Source organism: Temnothorax americanus, unplaced genomic scaffold (assembly GCF_048541705.1).
Source record: "Temnothorax americanus isolate GAGA-0224 unplaced genomic scaffold, ASM4854170v1 Scaffold37, whole genome shotgun sequence".
NCBI lineage: Eukaryota > Metazoa > Arthropoda > Insecta > Hymenoptera > Formicidae > Temnothorax > Temnothorax americanus.
The window spans coordinates 1,523,416-1,543,994 of NW_027509515.1; the positions used below are offsets into that span (position 1 = coordinate 1,523,416).

Genomic DNA, 20,579 nt, shown 5'->3' on the forward strand with positions numbered 1-20,579 from the left:
GATTATTAAAACTCTAGGCTTTCGGGATTCCAATGGAGTGTGATATATCTTGTCCACGGCTAACTTTCGCACCTCGTATGTCGCGTGCCATTTATCAACGAAATCGGGTTTCCGAGAATTAATAGCAACATTCCAGTCACATGCTCGCCTATGTTTCGCTCGGCAATCGTGATCTCTCTAAAAACGAGATGAGACGAGATGAATCTCATCGGGTGGATTCACGATTGCATAACAATGGCGCGGACATGCCAGGCAAATCAAGAGAAAATAAATGTGACGTCGAGGGATGCGTGAGTGTGTGTTATGCGTGTATACATATGTGTGCTGTGTATGTCAAGGAGAGAATGTAATAAAATGGCTCTTAATATTTCACTTAAAAAATATACATTTTAATGATCAATCGTGTGAGGAATTAATGACAAATCAGATTTTCTTTTTTTTCATCGAATCACGCCGTTGCCGGTCTGCAATCAGATTCGCGGATAAATGTTCGGAGTCGTTAAGAATTGCCGCATATGTGTTGGATCGAATGAAATCGCAATTACACGAGCGCATTTCTCGCTCCCTCGGACGATCGTACGCGTTGATCAAATCGCGAAGTGATTAACATGTCTTGTTTACAGGTATAAGGTATTTTTGTACGTTCGTAATCCAGTCTCAACATTTACATGTTTTCTCGCGCTAGGCTACTAACGCGCCACTTAAAATACGGATAAAAGTACGTACGAGAAATTAGCGCCTCCGTGCTCACGGTATATATTTTCTTTTTTTTTCTTTTTTTTCAGAATCCGATATCGCTCATTCGCGGATTACTTATAAAAAAAGACGATGTCGACAAAACGACAAGCGTTCCAAATTTAAATTAAATGATTCGTATGATTTAGATCTCGCGGTAAAAGGAAAGACATCTTGGTGTTTGATACTCTTTCCTTTAAGAAAAAGAAAGCGTGCCGAATATTTTTGCGTAGTACAGTTTTGAAAATTGTACGTGAGCACGTTGTTAAGCGGACTTCAGCCCTTGTTCTCGAACGTTTCTCTCTCTCTCTCTCTCTCTCTCTCTCTCTCTCTCTCTTCCTCTCTCTTTATTTCTCTCTTACTCTCTCACTCTCACAAAACTGAAGAACGACTTCGGTTTTACAAAACTTCTAATACTAAGCAGTAAGATATCGCACCAAACGCAAGGAATGAAAGAGAGGCCATCGCATCCCCTGACGTTGCATCCCGGACATTTTCAATCGGAATCTGGAAAAAACGATCCTGGGGAATGCGATACGGCCGGCTCCCTTCTTTCTTCGCAATCAAGCTCCGTTTCCTCAACCGTGTCAAAAAAATATATCGTATATGTTCTACATACAAGTGGGTATGAAAAATAAAAAATATTTTTTGGCCATTTTTCTCGTTTTATAACAATTTTTTTTGGGACGCGTGGAAATAGGAATTGTGACGCAGAGATGGAAGGAGGAAGAGGAGAGGGCAGGAGAAGGGTTCGCAAGGGCTCGGCTGGAGGTCGATTCGGAGAGGAATGTTTCGATTTCGAGGAAGGGGAGAGGGGGGACGGACGAGGGACTCCTCGGGAGGTCGTGGAAATGTGAGGGACGTGCGTTGCGTTTTGCGGGGAAAGGGCGAATGGGGAAGGAAGATTGGTAGGATGAAAACCGGGGAAAACTACCTATCGATCTAGCTTTTTTTTTTTAGGATATAGGCACTATAGCTACGAGATAAATCTTATTTACACATTCTCCAGTTTTCTCTTACTCTGTCCCACCTTCAATCGATATACCTACTACGATTACAAGAATAAGAAAAGTTGATGAAAAATCAGCTCTTGTCGAGTCGCCCGCACACTCTTATTGTATAGCCCCCTCCTCCTCTCTAACAGAACAGAAACGTTTCGACGAAACCAAAAGATCGCCGGTGACGTGATTTCGAACACAGCCTGTGCTTGACAATATCTCTGTTATTTTTTTCGCTCGTAAAAAGGAAGAGATGCGCACCTTCCTTTTCGAAGATATGTGTCAACCGCGCGGATACTACCTCGACAAGCGGATTTTCACGACGGGACAAGTCTCGACGAAGAGTGTGCGGGTAGAAGATGAGAGGAACGGGATGCGTACCACTTAAAATGTATATGACACGTGACGATTATTTTTTGTTTTTTTTTTTTCGCGTTTTTTTTTTGTAAAAAAAGTGTAACGAAATTTTCTCGCTCTCTCTCTCTCTCTCTCTCTCTCTCTCTCTCTCTCTCTCTCTCTCCTCGCATCGTGACTCGTTCCTCGTAAAATCATCCGCGCACCACGGCGTTGGCACGACGCGAAAGAAACATACACACACACCAACGTCTCTCTCTCCCACCCTTACACATTCCTCTTTCGTTAAACTCGCCACTCGGCAAAAAGACTTACAACGCTTACCGTGTACTACAAAGGAAAGAAAAATGAGAATGATAATGTTTCTGCATGTTTCACATGTACAGTCGACCGCTGCGCTATACCGATATGATTCAACGTTATGGTCCAGCCACTGCACATGAAGCGTTATCACAATTCCAATCTTCGGCGATCGAAACAATTACGTTGACCGTACCAAACTCTCGTGAAACCGGGTAAACGAAAATTTATTCGGACGATCCGCTCGCGCAGGATAGTACAAAGTAGAGAGATGCGTGTAAAAGGATAAAAATAAACAACGATCTGATAATCGGTCGGTATGACTCAGCGGTACAAACTTACGCTGGCTAGTAATTAATTTCTTCCGCACGCTTCCGCCTCTTCATGCTTCCAAACACACGCCCACACAAATACACACACACACACACACACACGCGCGCGCGCGCACGCGCGCATGCACACGTACATCTATACTCGCTCTTCATTATACAATCTTAAATTCGTTACGCTTACAGATCTGTGTATTATGGCCATTTGTATATTTTTTTCTTCTTTTCCTTTTATATTTTTTTCCTTACGCGGCACCTTATTCTTCACGCACTTTCACTTTCATATCCTCTTATATTATATATTCTTTTTCTAAAAAAAAAGACAAAAAAAGGCATTCACTTACACATTCGAGTCTATATTGATACTTTACCAAAACGCACGATCAATACAAGAAAAATCTCTTCGTTTCACGACCCGATAGAAGAGATAATGAAGAATTTTGTTGCTTTTCTGAGCGGTACACTTAATTGCTTAAATGTGTAAACGTGGGTTATATCGTATAGAACTTCGCGCAAGGACAAATTAATAAGAAAGACAAGCGGAAAAAATGAGCTTTTTTATGGTAGAAATATAATTTCGTGTTACAGCTGATTAAGGAACAACGTAAAAAGTTGTTTAGCCTTGCGCAAAAAGGCCGATAAATATATTAATCTTCCAATATTTCCTCTCAAGAGAGCTCGCATTATATATTGCTTTCCGTATCTCTACACATCGTAGCTTCTTTTTTTTTTTACACGGGTTCTCATATATATAATCTCATCCACGCGCGCTATAAACTCTAAATCTTTACCTTACAAAGTACAAAGAAGACAGAGGTTGACAAAAGCCATATCCGCCGTATATCCTACAGCAAGCAAATGACTTTCTAAGAAAGTTTCTCCAATGATGCAATTACAATGTATAAACGCATGTTACACTCGCAGCCCTCCAAAGTTACACGTTTCTACACGGAAGATCTCGAGATCCTAGAGCGAATGCCAATAACCCCGTTGTTAATTCCGGAGAGACTGCACTTTGTAAATCTTACAGATAGCTTCTTCACATTCTTTCCCCATCTTCACCGCTTTCATCAAATTGTACGAGTATAGAATACCGTGCGCAGCGGTCTCCCAGCTGCCCTGAGTAAAATATGTCCACCGCATCAAGACGCGAATGAAAGAAATTCTTTCTTTGTATCTTTTTCTTTCTTCTTTTTTTTTTTTAATTTAAAACACACGATAAAGTAAGAAAGAAGTGACCGAGTTTATTTCTATTCGAACCAAACTGTTTCGTAGTGCATGATAATAGAACGAAGTTATAGAAAAAACAAATAATTTGTTCGAAGGTATTATAAAGCATTATCGTGGGTGGGCTGGCGTTAAAACAATTTTTTGTATAAACAATGTTTTGCGATAAAACTCTACAAAAATATTTAACACGTAAATCAATAAACGATATCCCGTAATTTAACAACTGAAAAATTTTAAACGAGCTAGCTCTCTTTTTGATCCACTTTCGCGTAACTTTATATTCAAATGTTGCTTTGAAATCTTTTGCCGCCTTACGATCTATTGCATTTCTATAAATCTAATATGAGCAAACTAATCTGCACCTGTGGGCCGAGATACGCTCACCCCGTTTGCTCTCCGATTCGAGAATATATTATTATGGCTCGAACATACATGAAACAATATATAAAAAAAAAGCAGTAAAAGGAACATTTTTTTCGCCTTACGTCGGTTGCGTCTGTTGATCTTTTTCTTTTTTTTTCTTTTTTTTTAATTTAAAGAAAATTTAGCAAACAAAAAAATAAAAATAATATTTACGTAATAGGACATTCGTGCGTTCAAAGACGCACGAACTATCACGATCACGAAGGTCTTTACTTTCCTTTTTTCTCCTTCCTTTTTTTTAATCTGTCCTACACACGCACGCGCGCATGTGTCTTAACGTACACACTACTACGTAGCGAAAAAATAAAACCACCGTCAACGTCAGTTGACGCAGTAACGTGCTATTCCCGAATCATCATTCGGGATGCTTATCCACAATGTTGATTTACTTGCACAACACGGTCGACGTGTGAATAAACGAAATATTCGAATGTATATTCGGTATGTATATCTGCGGGATGATAATGTTCGATGCGCGTGTTGTGTAGCTATCTCTGTACAATATGCAACATATGACTGTGTGAATAACGGATCACACACAGCGCGGATAACAGCATTCGATGAAATCAGATTTGCTTTTATTTCCAAGAAACACGAGAAAGGAATTACTCACGCGCGTAGCGCAACGTCGATGATTTAAGTCAAACTGTGGTATAATTATCTTCCTCCTTGTTCCAATTATGATAAATATCGTCCTCGTGTACCGCGGTACACTTCAATGCGTTTGTAGCGCATACATTATTATTATTATTATTATTATTATTATATTACGATTAAGATTTATATTCTAAACAAAAATCTCTATATAAATCCCTTATTATATATATATATTTTTTACATATTTTTCTTCATACATAATTTTAATAGTTATATTATTTAAAGTCATAACTATTGCGTTACCAATTAATTTGAAATAAATTCGAAGAGCGAAGAGATTTTATATTGGAAATAAAAACAATCTGGTTGCCATCCAAGTGCCTGTTGAAAGGAAAGTTTAAAACAAAAGAAGCTTAGAACTGTTCAGAAAAAAAGAAGATAACGACGATATTCTGTTCGATTATTTTTCGCGGCGAATACTTTTCGATTATTATCGCTGTCGTCACTATCGTAAATTATTGAGCCCGTTCTCATTATCCGCGCAGAATCAGAAACTCGACTTATGCTACGTTAGCTTCCTAAGCCATTGGAAAAGGTATTGTACATCGTTCGCGTTTTCACGTAGCTAAAAAGAGACAAGTGATACTGTAGCGAGAAAAAGTGATCGGTTCTACAGCGACCTCTCAGCCACTCGGAGACGCAATAACCGCTTTGCCGGTCTGACGTTCGAGCAGGTCTGAGCGTGCCTTCAAACGGCGCTGCATCAGACGACTCTCGGTTGGCGGTGATAGCCCAAACCAATTTTGCGAGTCCTTACCGATGACGCGATTCTTCCCGATGATCTTGGAGTCATTCAAATCGACGCTGGAGTGCAAGGAGCAAGATTTTGGCCGCATGCCGTCGAATTCGCTGGAAGAATGCGTCGTCAGGTGCTTGCTGTTCTCGGACAGCTCGCTGCTGGAGTCGGATATGTGACCGTACGGATGATTGTCGTCGTCGGTCGACGATGTGGACAGTCTGGGCTCCCGGTTCTCCGCCAGCTCCTCGAGATTTAGAGAGAAATGCTGAAGTACCACGCGATTCACAGCCATTGCGGACTCAGCGAACGCTGAGAGTTCTCTAGCGGAGTTGTTCCTCCTGGAGATAAACGTAACGGGCGCGTTATATGCGATAATAAAGCAATTAAAAGATAAATTAAAAAAAAAAAAAAAACGTAAAAGAGATAACAAGTAAATACCCACCTTATGATATGAGGCGTGGTGAGTGATCGATCACCAGTTTCGACGGAAGTCGGCCCGGGATTAATCCAGGGATGTTTCAAAATACTATCGGCGCTGAGCCTCTGGTGGGCTTCCTTAACGAGCAAGCCTCTGATCAAATCTTTCGCGTCCTCGGAGATGCATCTCCACTCCTTGTCGGGGAACTCGTATCTGCCTTCCTGAATACTGGTAAAAAGCAACTCTTGACAGGACTGACAATTCTCTCCCCTGCCCCAACCGCAATCGGTGCCACAGTTCCCATAGAAAGGCGGATAACCGCAGAGGAGAATGTACATAATAACGCCAAGACTCCAGAGATCGCATCGTTTGTCGTAATAATTGGCCTCGCCGATGAAAGCCTCGACCACTTCCGGCGCCATAAACTCGGCGCTGCCCACTGGTGTCAAAAGTTGCGGCGTTGCCACAGGACTAGACAGCGAGTTGTTGAACTTGATACCTGATCCAAGATCGAAGTCGCACACCTTGATCGGCGTCAACTTGTCCGGGAACACGCACAAGAGGTTCTCGGGCTTGAGATCTCTATGAGCAATACCTGAACATACAACGATACAAAAATATAAATATTGTGATCAATCCCGAACAGTTCTTGTCGAGTGACACGTGGCTCAGTGTGAGAACGGTCGACTCATAATCGGAGGATCTCGAGTTCGATCCCGATGCCTATTATGAGAGGTTGATTGGAGAGTTAAAGGTTTTGAATAAAAAAGCACGAGGCAATTTGTAATCTGTTTTGGGAATAATAAGCTATACGTATCCCAGAGATTCTTATCGATTTATATGAATTCGATGCCATTACTTCATCTCGTCGAAATTACCTTTCTTATGAAGAAAATCGAGCGCACTCGCAATCTCTTTGACGATCTGGCTCGCCTCTCTCTCGGTGAAGTGAATTCGTTCCTGAATCCTGTTCAACAGCTGGCCACCGTTGATCTTCTCAAACACAAGATAGAACTTCTCCTCGTCCTCGAAGAACTCGATCAGTTGTATGATGTTCGGGTGGCCCTGGCAATGGTGGAACGTTTCGACTTCCTTAAACACCCTGGCACGCGCGTGCCCGGGAATCTTGTCAATGATCTTCACGGCGTACTCGAGGTCCGTGTAGAGGGACGTACAGGTCTGGACCGAGGCGTAAGCACCCTCTCCAAGAACTTCTCCGGTCAATTTGTACAGTTCTGTAACAACAACATGAGTTTTTCCTTACGCACTCATCGGTTCCTCGATTGTTTGACACTCTAATCGATATGCCCACACATACTCGCAATCTCTTTGACAGAAAAAAAGAGAAGAAAATAAAAAACACAAATGCGCTCGATGCTTCTGACTTTGTACATCTTACATATTCTCATACATTTCACACATCTGCTGTACTATTGCAAGTATAGTAAGCCGCACGAATGCTTTGTTCCTCGAGCTAAGCCCTTCCGAGTAAGATGGAAATATATTTTATCGTGTCTCATGACTAAAAAGATTTAAAACCATGTTTTTACTGGTTAATTTATTATTGCATAATCCTTGTCGATAATCTTTTATTCTTACGCTTAATCTTTTACGCGTTCAAACATTTACAGATGCCCGTCAGACGTAGTTTCGAGTCACGATGCACAAACATCTAGCTTAGCGCTCAGATATTTATGGCAATGTTAAGGTATTCTGGAATCGAACATATAATCGCGTGGAAAAAAAAGTTGCGAAACTTTCAGACTCATCGTAGCAAAAACGTAAGTATAATCGCAACGTCTTGAATCCGCGTGTGGACACGGATTCACCGCGATGAATCGATGCGACACCGCCACGATACTCATTCGGCATGGAATTGCGCGTCGCTCTCTACGAACACGCGATTGGTGATTACGTCGTACCGTATGTCGCGTTGTCATTGCAAAGACGAGAGGGGACCTAACATCGAGAACGAATCGATCGGAGCGCTCGAGAGCCGCGCGTTAGAGACGCTTTCCTCCGCGACGCGATCGGCGTCGAAACGGCCGGAGACGCCTTTTTCTTTCAGTTCGGTTTCCAGGCGGCAAGAATGGAGCAGGCTCACGCCAGCTGGAGTCTCCTGCAAGCCAATTTTTATTATTTTATTATTAATCTTGCCGTGTCGGATATCTCGGAATATTTGGTATCTCTCGGACTCTCCGAGAGTCATCAAAGGAGAAACGTTCAAACGTTCCGATCGTCCCGACCTTTTCGACGCCGAGCATCCGCGTATCGCGTTTGATCGCGGTTGCTTGTTACGCTCGAAAGGCCCAATTATCTTCGGTTTAAACCGAGGCTTGGACCTGGAACGCTCGAGCGGTGCGCAATGTGTGTGTGCGCGCGCGTCCTGCTCTAACGGCCAAGCCAATGTCAAGGTCGAGAGGGGGTGGCCGAGATCGTAGCGTGGAACTACGACGCACGTACACCGAATTTTCCCTCTCTCTCGGAAGTCCGCGCGCCCCAGGCTATAAGCCACCGGCTCCTTTCCTCCTTTTCATCCTCGCCGAGCGCGTCCGCTCGCGCGTCTCTCCCTCGGTCCATCCCTACCGCGTTGGAGCGCCTGACGTTATACCGCGTCTCCGTTTACCCACCGCTTCCTCCCCCAACGTCCCTCGCCGCCCGTCCCACCTTTCGTTCCGATATTATACGTCAGGATACGCCGCGCATGGCAGCGTCGCTCAGCGCCTAGCAACCAGAGGCCGATAATATGCCTCCACGTCTTTACGCCGTTCTGCGCCAATTTTAACGGCGGCCCGGTCGAAAATAGCGACTCGAAAATTGCGCGATCATCGACCCACTGGCAGTTAGCGACCGAGGGAAAAATAATGTCGCGCGCGAAGGGTCGCCGATCGCTCGATAACGACACAGACGAGGTGTCCTCGAGGAAATTGTCTCTTGATAATTTTCAGGCGATTCGCCGGCAGATATATACTCGCGACGACAATTTTATAAACAAGGCGGACTCTCTCCTCGACAGACCGTTCCATCGACTTTAATCGTATGGTATATACGGTCTTAGAGCGGAGTGGAAGCTTCTCGAACCGAGCCGAGCTCGCGAATCGATCACATGCAATGACGCAACCGGCCAAGATTGCGAACTTGATTCTCCACGTTTATTTAAAACGAGATCAGTATTTTTTGTGACGTTGCAGTGATTGAAATTCTTAACATTCATTGAATTACTGAACTGTAAATATCAAATTACAAACATACACTACTTGTCTTTATTACAAACTTTCCCAAATTATTTTTTAACAACGTTATTTTCGTACAATACATTTTATTTAAAAAAATATCCATGCAACTTTTATTTTATTTTTTATTAAAAGTATATATATACACAAGTATATACAAAATTCATACAATATTATTATTAGGCTATCAAGATTCAGTCCGAATCACAAATGATGTTCTTATATCTAACTGATTATATATCATAACAGTCCTGTTTCACTTATTTCATTATTGTTAATTTCTTTAATTCCAATCGTTTATATTTTATATATACCAAACATATTTATCGAAATTTTTCGTAATATTATCCACGCTAATGATCGAATAAGATTAAAAGGAATGTACGATAAGGAATACGTCGCAATTTTTTATCTCTTCTTCAATAATCAATTATTCAATCAGTTGGTTAAGAAGATTAATTATTCCGCCTATATCAAAATATCAATATTGATCAATTTGTTCGCAAACAATTGCTCACGAATAATTACAAAACATAATTATTTACAAATTGCAAAACGCTAAAATGCGAATCGTCCTCGAGAGTCGAGCTGAACCGACGCCGACGCTTCTCGTACCGAAAACACGTACGACGAATTCGTGGCTCTCTGTGGGCCGCGCGTCGTATCGATCGAGCGAGCGACTCCGTGGCCGAATAACCGTATTTGCCAGCTGCGCAACTCCGGATTAATTCCGATCCCGCGTTCTTCGCGCTTCAACCAGTTTACTAACTTAAGGGCGTAAAAAAAAGCGCATCTCGCGCAAGTCTCGCGAGAGACTATAAATACCGACGTTTCTTCGCCCGATTACATCAACGGGACATAATGGACTCGTTAAACAGATAAGTAATCTGCCCAAGGCTCTTCTCCCGGAGAAAGAGAGAGGAAAAGGGGGAGAAGAGCCTGCATGGACTATTGTTTTACTCCGGTCTATTCTCCGAGGTACCCGGCCACGGAAATATAGCGGCGCGCGCGGCGGGAGGGGGTCGGAGCGAACTTCCGGTGTTTATAAACAAACGGCGCGCAAAATTCCAGGTCGCCTGCGCGCGATCGATTACCGCCGCCCCGCGCGAGTTCCTCGAGCGTTCCGAACTTGGGCAAGGTCACACATACCTACGAAGGAGGACTGCAAGTCACACCGGGGCAAGATAGAGAGAGAGAGAGAGAGAGAGAGAGAGAGAGAGAGCCGCACGGGGTGCTCGCGCGATCCGGCCTCGCATCGAAAGATCGAGCCACGGCCGGTTCTACCCCGACTTCCGCTCGCACCTCCTCCCTCTCCCTCCTTCATCGCTGTTTCTTTCTCTCTCCCGTCTCGCGGATTATAGGATCCGGAAGCGGTCGCACGAATCTCTTTCGCGGACAACGTCAAAACGTTTCTCTTGCACCCTCTCACTCGTCGATCTGTGCGAATTTACCTTGGAAGCAGGAGGACACCACGGAGGAGCCGGAGCGTCTCTTCCTGCGCCTCTTGCGTCTCGCCTCCTCCTGACGGGCCTGCACCGCGCTCATGGACTCCCCCGTCGAAGCTACGTCCCGGCAGGTGCCATCGCCTGAAATAAATATAGTCCTTTGTCAATCCGAGGTCGCAAAATTCGTCGATTGATCCGCCGCGTCTCTCGTCGATGCGTCTTTTACGCGACATGGGCTTCAATGGACATATTCCATATAAGATTCATATTTCGCGAACACATCGTAGAACTTGGAGTCTCCTGTTAGCCTAGCTCAGTTTATTTTTCAACGCGATTAACGTGAACGAAGACTCTGACCCGAATGAACGAGACAAAGGCGCCGCGCGCGATATCTAAAAATAACAGCGAAGTAATTTTTCAGCGTGAATATGCACGGCACGGGCGTAAAACACGAGGTACCGAAAACGCAGTTGCGCAACGAGCGTGTTTATTTGCGGATAAAGTAGCTCGTGGCCTACCACACGTAACGCGGACCCCGCGCGTTTCGCGTTATCGCCGTTTATTATTGCGAGCTTATCGACGTTCTCGCTATCATCGCGCGACGCCGCCGCCGTTAGTCATCCTCTTCTCTCCTCGAGTTTCCCGCCCGTTACCACCAGTGATAATTTTCGTCGCCGGATGCATATAGTTTGACCCATCGCCATAAATATACAACAAAAATTTTTCCTGCAGTTTAAAAAAAAAAAGAACCGTTACGAAAAAAGATTCCCGCGCCGCGTAACAAGGGGGGTAAACCTTTGCATTCATCGGGATACGTTGCCTTTATGAATAACCACGCTCTCGTTAGTCGAAGGTTTAAAATGTCCGCGCATCGTTATAATTATCACCCATGCAGTATAGACGTTGACGTGTCACCCGGCTATTTCCAACGCGTCATAAAATTACGCCTTCTACGTTCTTTTACAATGCCGATCGTAAAATTCGGTCCACGAGTCGCTCAATGGAAACTGGAGACCCAAAAATCGTGGGTAGGTAAGGTGGATCGTAAAAAAAATGATGGGATAATAATTAAGCGGGAGAGAAATATTACTGAAAATTGCTGCGTTTCGTCGTCCCTTCCTGGGCCGAATATCCCACCCGGGATACTTTCCCTCCCCCCGTGTAATAAAACACGCCGGACAGAGAAGGGGAAAATCCCGGGGTTCTACAGGGGTGCCGCGATTATATAATAGAGGAGGACCGCGAACTTTTGTGCCCGGCGGGGATGGGGGAAGCGTATATACGCGCAATCGATTTAGAGCCGGGGGTAAATGAAGATGGGAATAATTCCCCCTCGTACGCTTCCTCCCTTCGACACAACAATGGTATAGCTTCTCGAAACCTCTGGTAGTTTCTCCGTTGCGTGTTTCGGACACGTGTAGTACACGCTCCGGAATAATCCGATGGGCCGAGCACTCGTGAGATTCAGACCAGACGGCCATCGATCTCTTTACTTTTACAAGCGACACCGTTTGTACATACAAACGATCGATCTTCGACGTCTTAACAATCGTGCGACGGTTGATTAAGTCCGGAGTAAAAAATTTCTCGGAAGTGAAATCCGCTTTTTTTTTAAAGCCTATACAATGTCGGCGTCGCGACAACGAGCGGCGGTTTGATTTCGCGCAGCTTGGTCCTACCGCACGTATACACACCGTAGGTATAGGTTCTCCACTGTCCTCGCCACTTTCTAATTCAACCGCTAAAAATGGGACCGTGTTCGCCGATACGAGCCGTGTCGTCGCGTCGTGCCGCCGGCAGTTCGGCGTTTCCCTCTCTGTTTCTCTCCGCTCTGCTGGGAAAGTTCACTCGCGAAGGCGCAGCTCCGGGAGAGACCGGTACGCGATTCACGATCCGCGTATGTTAACGAGAGATATACGACGGCAGCAGGTATTTACGCGAGATGTATATCGCCGGCCGAGGCGGGGGGGAGGGGGAGGAAGTCACGCTGTAGGTATCTCCCGCGACGATGTTTCCGCGACCGTTGTCTCCGCCGAGCTCGAATACACTTTCGCGGACTAAAATAAATTGTTCACGCTAATAAAAGATCCCTCGACTTAATCGCGCGCAAGTTACATTGTTTACCTATTATACATATGTATAATAAACTTATTATATGTAATAATATAATAAGCATATATATTATAATAAATATTAAATGTAATACACATTAACCTTTAGAAAGCGGAAATTTTTTTTTTTTTTTTTACTATTTTTCCCTTATTCTCAACACACCAAATTTTGCCTGAAAACATCAAATAGTTTGTGTTATTTGGGTGGTTGATATTTCGACCACCCCCGCCCTCTAAAGGTTAATGAGCATATTGTCAATATGAGACTTTCATCGCTTTGATATTTTAAGAGTACAAAGGAATATGTAGTCGATTACGAAGGGACAGAAATTGGTAAAAAAAATACGTATTTTAATTATAGACTACGAAGTAGGACCCTTTACAGTTCTACATCCAATTGGACTCGTTGCTATAACATATTTCGCATAATTTTTTGCATTTAAATCTGCACACGCGATTATAATCGGCAAACTATTTTTAGAGAGTCTCCATAAATTCCTCTCTCTCTCTCTCTCCAAGTAACAAAAATTCCTTGATTCACATTAAACCAGCTGATTGAATATAGTTCAGAACGAAATACTTGATCCTCGCTCGTTTGCGAAACGGTCCGGTTTGGATCGCATAAGGACTAAGAATTATCAGAAATTTCAGAGAGTCAGTCAAGCACGTTTAACGAGCGGCCAATAAGTCTCCTTCAAAGAATTTCAATCGACCTCTTTAAGAAGCGTGACAATACGACGACGGTCGAGATGACGCGGTGCGCGGTGGGCAAAATCGCGGCGGTAAACCGCGAGACGAGGTCTTTCGGTCGACGCGGAAGAGAGATGCGCGCGTGGGCGAGGACGTCGCCCGCGGCGACGACGTTCGCTCGCGATACACCACAGCGATGAATAACAAAGTATAACCGGCGTGCGCGAGGAGAACACCGACTCCGTGCCACTCCTTCGAGAATGAACGGACACGTTTACGGGCCGTTCGCGTGTGGGTCGAGGAGAAATCAGAGCCGGATCGGGAACGAATAACCGCGTAACTGTAGGCCGGTCGACTCCTCTCTCTCATTGTCTTCGATGAGACTGACTCCCGAGATTTTTCCGCGGGGATCGCGAGTCCAGAATGTCGAGATAACGACAAAGCGGAGAAGCGTCATCGAATTGGAACCACGAGACAGCTTGCAAATTGCCGTGTGTCGCTCGAGGCGATTCGATCGCGGGCGCACGCGAGTTATATTTAACTCACGCGACCGATGACTGCGTTAATCGTTGACAAATATAGTTCAGGCCAGGCTCGGGCTCGGCGTGGCGAAACGAAGAGTCACCTAATCGCGGCGAGGACTCGTTTTAATCGTCACGTTTCTTAGGAGACTCGGTCGACTCGAGTGTTCACTCGGAAAGTGTCTTGTCGCGCGGAGACAATTAGTTAACAAAACGTCAAGAGCCTCGGGTAGACTCGGGTTTCACGATTATCCAAAAATAAGCGAATCGCAGCGGGAGCTTCGCGTCGCTCTGTCTCTCCCGAAAATTGCCACGCGTCAAGCTCCGTTTCATCTTTCCCCCTTTCTCTCTTTTTCTCCGGAAAATCGACACTTTTTCGAAGAACCCTTTGTCCGATCTCGTATCAGATGTTAAATTTCAACACGTTGCGGCCCGCTCGTATATTCTCACGCGCGATCATAATTTCGGTGGGCGCAGCGAATGTATTTTCGTATTGCCTCGCCGGTCGCCACCGACGCCGCACAACGACCGACAACTACGAGTTCAATGACTGGCACAGAAAAGGAACGCCGCCATCTCTTACGCGAGATATGCGCGTACGATAGTGTTCTATCCGCGAGCGCCCGCGCGCGCGTGCGGGCGCTGCTGATTACGCGCGAAAAATCGTCACGGGGGTAATTCTTCTTGCGTAAATCGTGCGAGAGAAACATCGGTGCGAAACGCCAATAGAGCAAAGAGCTTCGTAATCTATCAGATTGAAAAAGCAAACAGGCACGAGAAGCGCAAGCCGCACTCACCGAAAATGTAACTTAGCCCAGTCAATAGAGCCCGAAAAAGCCGCTGAAATGGAATTAATTCCGGGAAGCGATTTTTTTTCTTTGACTGTTTTGGAGGGTCATGGGTAGTCTAAAACCGGATTTTCGGGATTCTAACCCTGAAGCGTTAGCCGCCATTTTGATTAAAAGGGTGATTTTGTAAATATCTCGCTTATTTTCAACTTTAGAGTGAAAGTGGTGATAACCAAACTTGTAGAAAATTTAATACTCTGCAATTTTGGTCCTTATCATTTTTCACCTAGGATCGATATTTTGGGTCTTAGACTCGAAAGTGGGGAGGGGGGGTGAAATTTTATTATTTTTTTTTATTTTTTGAATAAGCGCGCCATAAACTCTACCCCCGTGGTGATGTGGAAAAGATGTTTTTCATTATACCAAGTAAATTCAAAAAATAAAAAAAAAAAAATAAAATTTTACCCCCCACTTTTGAGTCTAAGACCCAAAATATCGATCCTACGTGAAAAATGATAAGGACCAAAATTGTAGAGTATTGAATGTTCTACAAGTTTGTTTATTACCACTTCCACTCTAAAGTTGAAAATAAGCGAGATATTTACAAAATCACCCTTTTAATCAAAATGGCGGCTAACGCTCCAGGGTTAGAATCCCGAAAATCCGGTTTTAGACTACCCATGATCCTCCAAAACAGTAAAAAAAAAAATTGCTTCCCGGAATTAATTCCATTTAAATGTCTCTATTGACTGGGCTAACTAGGCCGTCCTCTGAACAAACGAGTGAGCGATAGGAAATAGTTTCTGTTTACTTTAAATTGTCTCGGGTGGCCACTCGAAAGCTTTGTTCGAAATATCGAGTCGCAGTGAAGTCATTTCGGGGTCGACCGGAGAACTCCGGAGGAAGGTGACGTGTCTCTGTATAATATACAATAGACGCAATAGCTGTCATTAACGATCGCATAAATTAAATCCTAGCAAAAGCGACGTGTATATATAGTCGCTCGCACGCGAACGTCGTCGCCTAATTAAAAGGTCGGGCGGAAAGGGGAGCAATCACGCGACGTGCCGGAGCGTGACTCCCGTTTTTCCAGTTGTTATCGTTACACGAGGCTGCACATATGTGACGCGGAGAAACGAAGGAATCGCGCCGCTCACCTCCAATGTTTTCCGTCTATCCGCCGGATAAAGGCCGGTTTTCACACGCAATGATTGGTGGCGCCAACTGACTGGCATTCATTGGCGCCAGAACCAACTGGCAAACTCACAAGTGTTTACACAGTGATTGGCGTATAATATGGAAAATATTTAACATTTATTAAACACACAGTAAATGACAACAACCATATAACCTCAAATTTTGAGGTTATATGCTTTGGCCAATAACCGCCAGTAAACGCCACATTACTAGCGCCAGTTTGCATCAAGTGTTTACACTTGCATTTTTACTGGCATTAGTCGACTGGCGCGGCCTGGCGCCACCAATCATTGCGTGTGAAAACCGGCCTTAACACTCGTCCATTTCAGATCCTAAGCCGAGTCCACATTATCGAGCCGAACCGCGAGCCGAACTTCGCCGCGAACTTTGTCGGCTCGAGCATCGGTTCGCGGCGAAGTTCGGCTCGCGGTTCTGCTCGATAATGTGGACCCGGCTTAAGATCTTTTCGTAATTGTCCGCGGGCGACCCGTCCGCGCGATATGTGGCAGCGAGTCCAGGAGGACAGAGAGATCCCGTTTCGTTAAACTCGTCAAATCGCGGCTGCACTTGTCGCGCTTCTGTCCGCGGAGTCAACGGTTATATATTTGGTCGCCCGTACCCCTCGCCTTTGTCCGTCCCACTCATCTCGCGTTCCTTCACGCACGCGTCCCTTCACGATAACGTGTTCCTCGGTCCTCTCTTTATTCGTCGCCGAACACCCGCTTTCTCGCGTCCGGCTTGCGCGTCGCGTCGCTTCTCGCTTCGGTTCGGCGATCGAACGGGAAAAACGGCCGTATAAAACCGCGGATACATGCCGGGACTCTTTTGTTCCACGTATAGGTGACGTGCGCGTTTCCCTTTAAAAGCGCGCCGAGTTGACATGCGCGGCCCCGGGACCCTTCCTCCCTTCGTTCTTTGTTTGGGTCGCCCTATAACCGACTCGAATCGCGTTCTCCCTTCGCGTCGCACGAACCCGTGCCGGTGCCGAGAACCCCGAAACCACCCTTCTCTCTCTCACTCTCTCTCTCTCTCTCTCTCGAAACCTCATATACCGACTAACCCACTTGTCCCCCCTCTCCCCCCAACCCCTCTCTATCCGCTCGAAAATCCGTCGTGCCAACGACGCGCCGCGTGGCGCGTCGGAAGCGACGTTGCAAAATGCTCGGTGCGTCGCGGAGCTTCTCTCCCGCCGCCCCAAAATACTCCCCGAGTTCGCGGAATACATTGGCGCCAAATCGTCGCGTCAAACGGGATTAGATTCAGCGAGATTCGATCCGCGAGCGCGGCGAAATAGCGCTATATATCGCAGATGCGGACGGAAATAAAGAATTCGGCAGTCTCGTATTTATATACCCCCGATCCTATTTCCTCGCCTCTCATTTTCTGTTTCCTCCTTTTTCGCTTGGATAAGGAGAATTTGCGGATGCGCGATGATTACGATTACTGATATGTAACATGCGCACGTGTGCGCCGTTAAACGGACCCGACCGCGTCAATGAACGGGCGGGGGCGAGGAGGAGGAAGAGGAGGAGGCGGCTGAAGATTTGCCGAGATGATTATGCGAAACACGCGTTTGTTTCGTCATCCCTGTTATTTCGGACGCTATAACCGCGCGTCTTGCTTTATTATGCCGTCGATGCGGGGAGTTGCACAATTCGTGGACGTGGCGCCAGCCTCGGGGTTTTTTCCCAGGTTTCCACTTTTAGACGTGTAACGAAGCGACTCGGCCGCGGTATAATTAGCGGGCCGGCTCTCGCTCGATCGACAAACTGACGGAAGAAGGAAATTCACGGGAAAGGGGTTCGCGTAAACAGAGGCGAACGCGTATATCGTTGATCTCGTGACGTTAAACGATAAACGGTGTGAAATGTAAATAAACCTCTACTCGAGCTACGTTCCGATATTCCCTGCCAGGACTGAAAATCTATAATTTACGTCACGTACGCCGGTAGACTCTCAGACTCCTCCTGGTATCGGGGAATATCGGAACGCAGCCTTGGTACATCGCTTTTGTTGACGACAAAGTCAATGACGGCTGCATCGAGACGCGCAGAATCTCAATCGGAGCGGAAACGACCACGAAAAAAACGACGTACACGCGCGCGTACGGAATCATCGTTGCGACAAATACTCGTCGATAAGCTTCAAATAGAAGCCCGTTTGTTATACGTGTCGCGATTCGTCACGCGGCGTGACGAAATCTGTCCCCGTGGCTTGCGCGAGTCGGACTTCCGTCGAAGTTTTAAATCGCTGGGACACGTTATTGAATCGCTGCCCGTCCGTTTTCGTCGCGGCCGCGGAACGAGCACGCCGGTTTCTTACGGTCTATCCAGACAAACTCGAATATACAGCATTCCAAACATAAGCGTATAAGAAAATTGATCGGTCACACACATACGCGCATGAGAAACAGAACCGATCCATCGTTTAATTGCCGGGCCGCGCGACGCTCGGGTGCCGGCTTCTAGAAAGTTCTCTCCGTCGCTCGCTCCTCCCACGTCGCCACGGCCGGCCGATTCGGTATTCGCGGCGCGAATTTTCCGCGACGAAAAGCGAATCGCCAAGCGAGCGTGAAATCCCGTCAATCGTCCCCCTCCTCTCCTCTCCGTTTCGCCCCGTGACAACGGTGAAAACGCAAATCGCGAAAGAGCGTTCGCCCCGGCACCCGTTACCGGGTCGTTACGCATCGACCGGCGAAAATGGCCGCCGTCGCCGCCGCCGCCGCCGACTCCGCAATTAGCCGGTTCGGCGAAACAACCGTCAATTTCACATGCGAAATAGTCCCGTGATTCTTTAGCGGACAGATTCCCCCCCCCCTGCGACAAGCAGAATCCGGGGGTCCTTTTTCTCAACGGGGTCATCGAGATGTCGACCGGAGTGGACCGAAAAAGAGAGTGGGGCTTCTCGACGGGCAAGATCGTCTTCTTCGAATTAATCTTATACAAATACTTGAAAAGGAAATCCGAACTTTTTTCGCAGGAAAATTTAGAAGCGTATACATTTGGCGCGCGAGACACTGCCGTGTCTCTTAAATTCCGTCGTTAAGAAATACAATGATAAGACATAGGGACTCGACTCACCTCCTCGTCCGGCCTCCTGAGTGCCGTCCTCTCTCTCCTCCAGAATCTTCTCCACCATGTTTCCTCTCGCGTCCCTCTCGCCGTCCCACACGAACGATCGTCCGGGGAGATAGATCGGAGAATCTTCTGGCTCACCGCTCACCGCTGGTCACCGTCGAGAGATCCGTCCGGTCCGAGCGCGCGTTCTCCGCTCTCGCAACTCGCACCGATAGCAATAATTATAAAAAAGAGTCAGTCGTATATACAAAAAACCCTATCCACTAAGATACTGATATAATCTTTCTTCGGAGTGATTATAACGTTTCTCTCTCTCTCCCTCCTACTCTCTCTGGACGTCACTCGCCTCTCTCTCTCTCTCTCTCTCTCTCTCTCTTCGTCCCTTTCTTTTCTCGCGAAGAAGGTGTCGATGTATATCAGCGTCGATATCACAGATGTAAATAAATATATAAAGCTTATCCCTTTCTTTCTCTCTCGCTCTCTCCCTCGTCCTCCTTTCTCACGAAGATGACGCGTCCACCAGGTGCTCCTGATAACGATGTTGTTGTTTTTGAATAAATACTATCACAGACTTTGACACTGCACTTTCTCTCGGTCGGTCATCCTCCGCGCTGGGTTCTTTTTTTACTCCTCCCGCTCTCTCTCCCGCTCTCTCTCTCTCTCTTTCTCTTTCTTTCTCGCCCTCGGCGTCGATCTTATTCGCCGGTTTGTCTTCCTCCTCTCGCAACCAAGCAGCCAAGCCCTTCCGTCGATGAGAAGCTATAAGCTCTCGCTGTCAACCTCTCGCCAGAACCTTCTCCGTGACCTGCTCTTCACCGCTGCTGCTACTACTGCCACCTCCGCCGCCTCCTCTTCCTCCCTCGCCGCCGCCGCCGCCTCCGCCTCTCCGCCCCGCTCCTCCGCAGCTCCCACCCGGCTGAAGGTTTTTAACCGGATACACCGGGCGTTTTCGCACGCGAAAGCCCCGCGATGGTCGTCGTGGCTCCGTCGTCGCTATCGCACAGCCTCTCGCACGTAGCGGCAATCGGGCTCGGAAGCGCATTAAAAACCCACCGGTCTAACACATCTGGCCTCTCTTCCACATCACTGTCCCTCACTGCTCAGCAGTTGGTTTCCGACTGAGCTCGACAAGATGGCCGCGCTTGCTTACCAACACTCGGCGACCCGCCGCCGCGCCGCGCCCGTCCCGCGGTCTCCTCGCTCTTTCTCGCTCTGTCTCTCTCCCTCTTTCTCTCGCCACCGTCGGCCGGCGAATCACGAGGCTCCGTCGACGCCCTGCGAGTCACGTAGGCAACGTGGTTCTCATGCGGCGCGCATGAGGCGACGGCTCCCGG

At 46.6% G+C, this 20,579-nt stretch overlaps 1 protein-coding gene across 1 annotated transcript; it reads right to left on the minus strand.

Annotated features, from left to right (window-relative positions):
* Nucleotides 1-1,957: 1,957 nt before the first annotated feature.
* LOC143902008 (MAP kinase-interacting serine/threonine-protein kinase 1) lies at nucleotides 1,958-20,375 on the minus strand. Its single transcript, XM_077414689.1, has 5 exons — nucleotides 19,249-20,375; nucleotides 10,868-11,002; nucleotides 7,062-7,418; nucleotides 6,208-6,778; nucleotides 1,958-6,103 (listed from the first exon to the last, which is right to left on the minus strand). Exons 1-5 carry the CDS (start codon nucleotides 19,304-19,306, stop codon nucleotides 5,650-5,652), a joined length of 1,575 nt encoding a protein of 524 aa, XP_077270815.1. The 5' UTR covers nucleotides 19,307-20,375; the 3' UTR covers nucleotides 1,958-5,649.
* Nucleotides 20,376-20,579: the final 204 nt, after the last annotated feature.

Coding starts and splice junctions, on each gene's coding strand:
- LOC143902008 (XM_077414689.1), bottom strand. CDS start 19,306: ATGGTGGAGAAGATTCTGGAGGAGAGAGAGGACGGCACTCAGGAGGCC. Junction 7,419..10,867: donor GGTGTCCTCCTGCTTCCAAG/GTAAATTCGCAC, acceptor TTGTTGTTACAG/AACTGTACAAATTGACCGGA. Junction 6,104..6,207: donor ACCACGCCTCATATCATAAG/GTGGGTATTTAC, acceptor GTTTATCTCCAG/GAGGAACAACTCCGCTAGAG.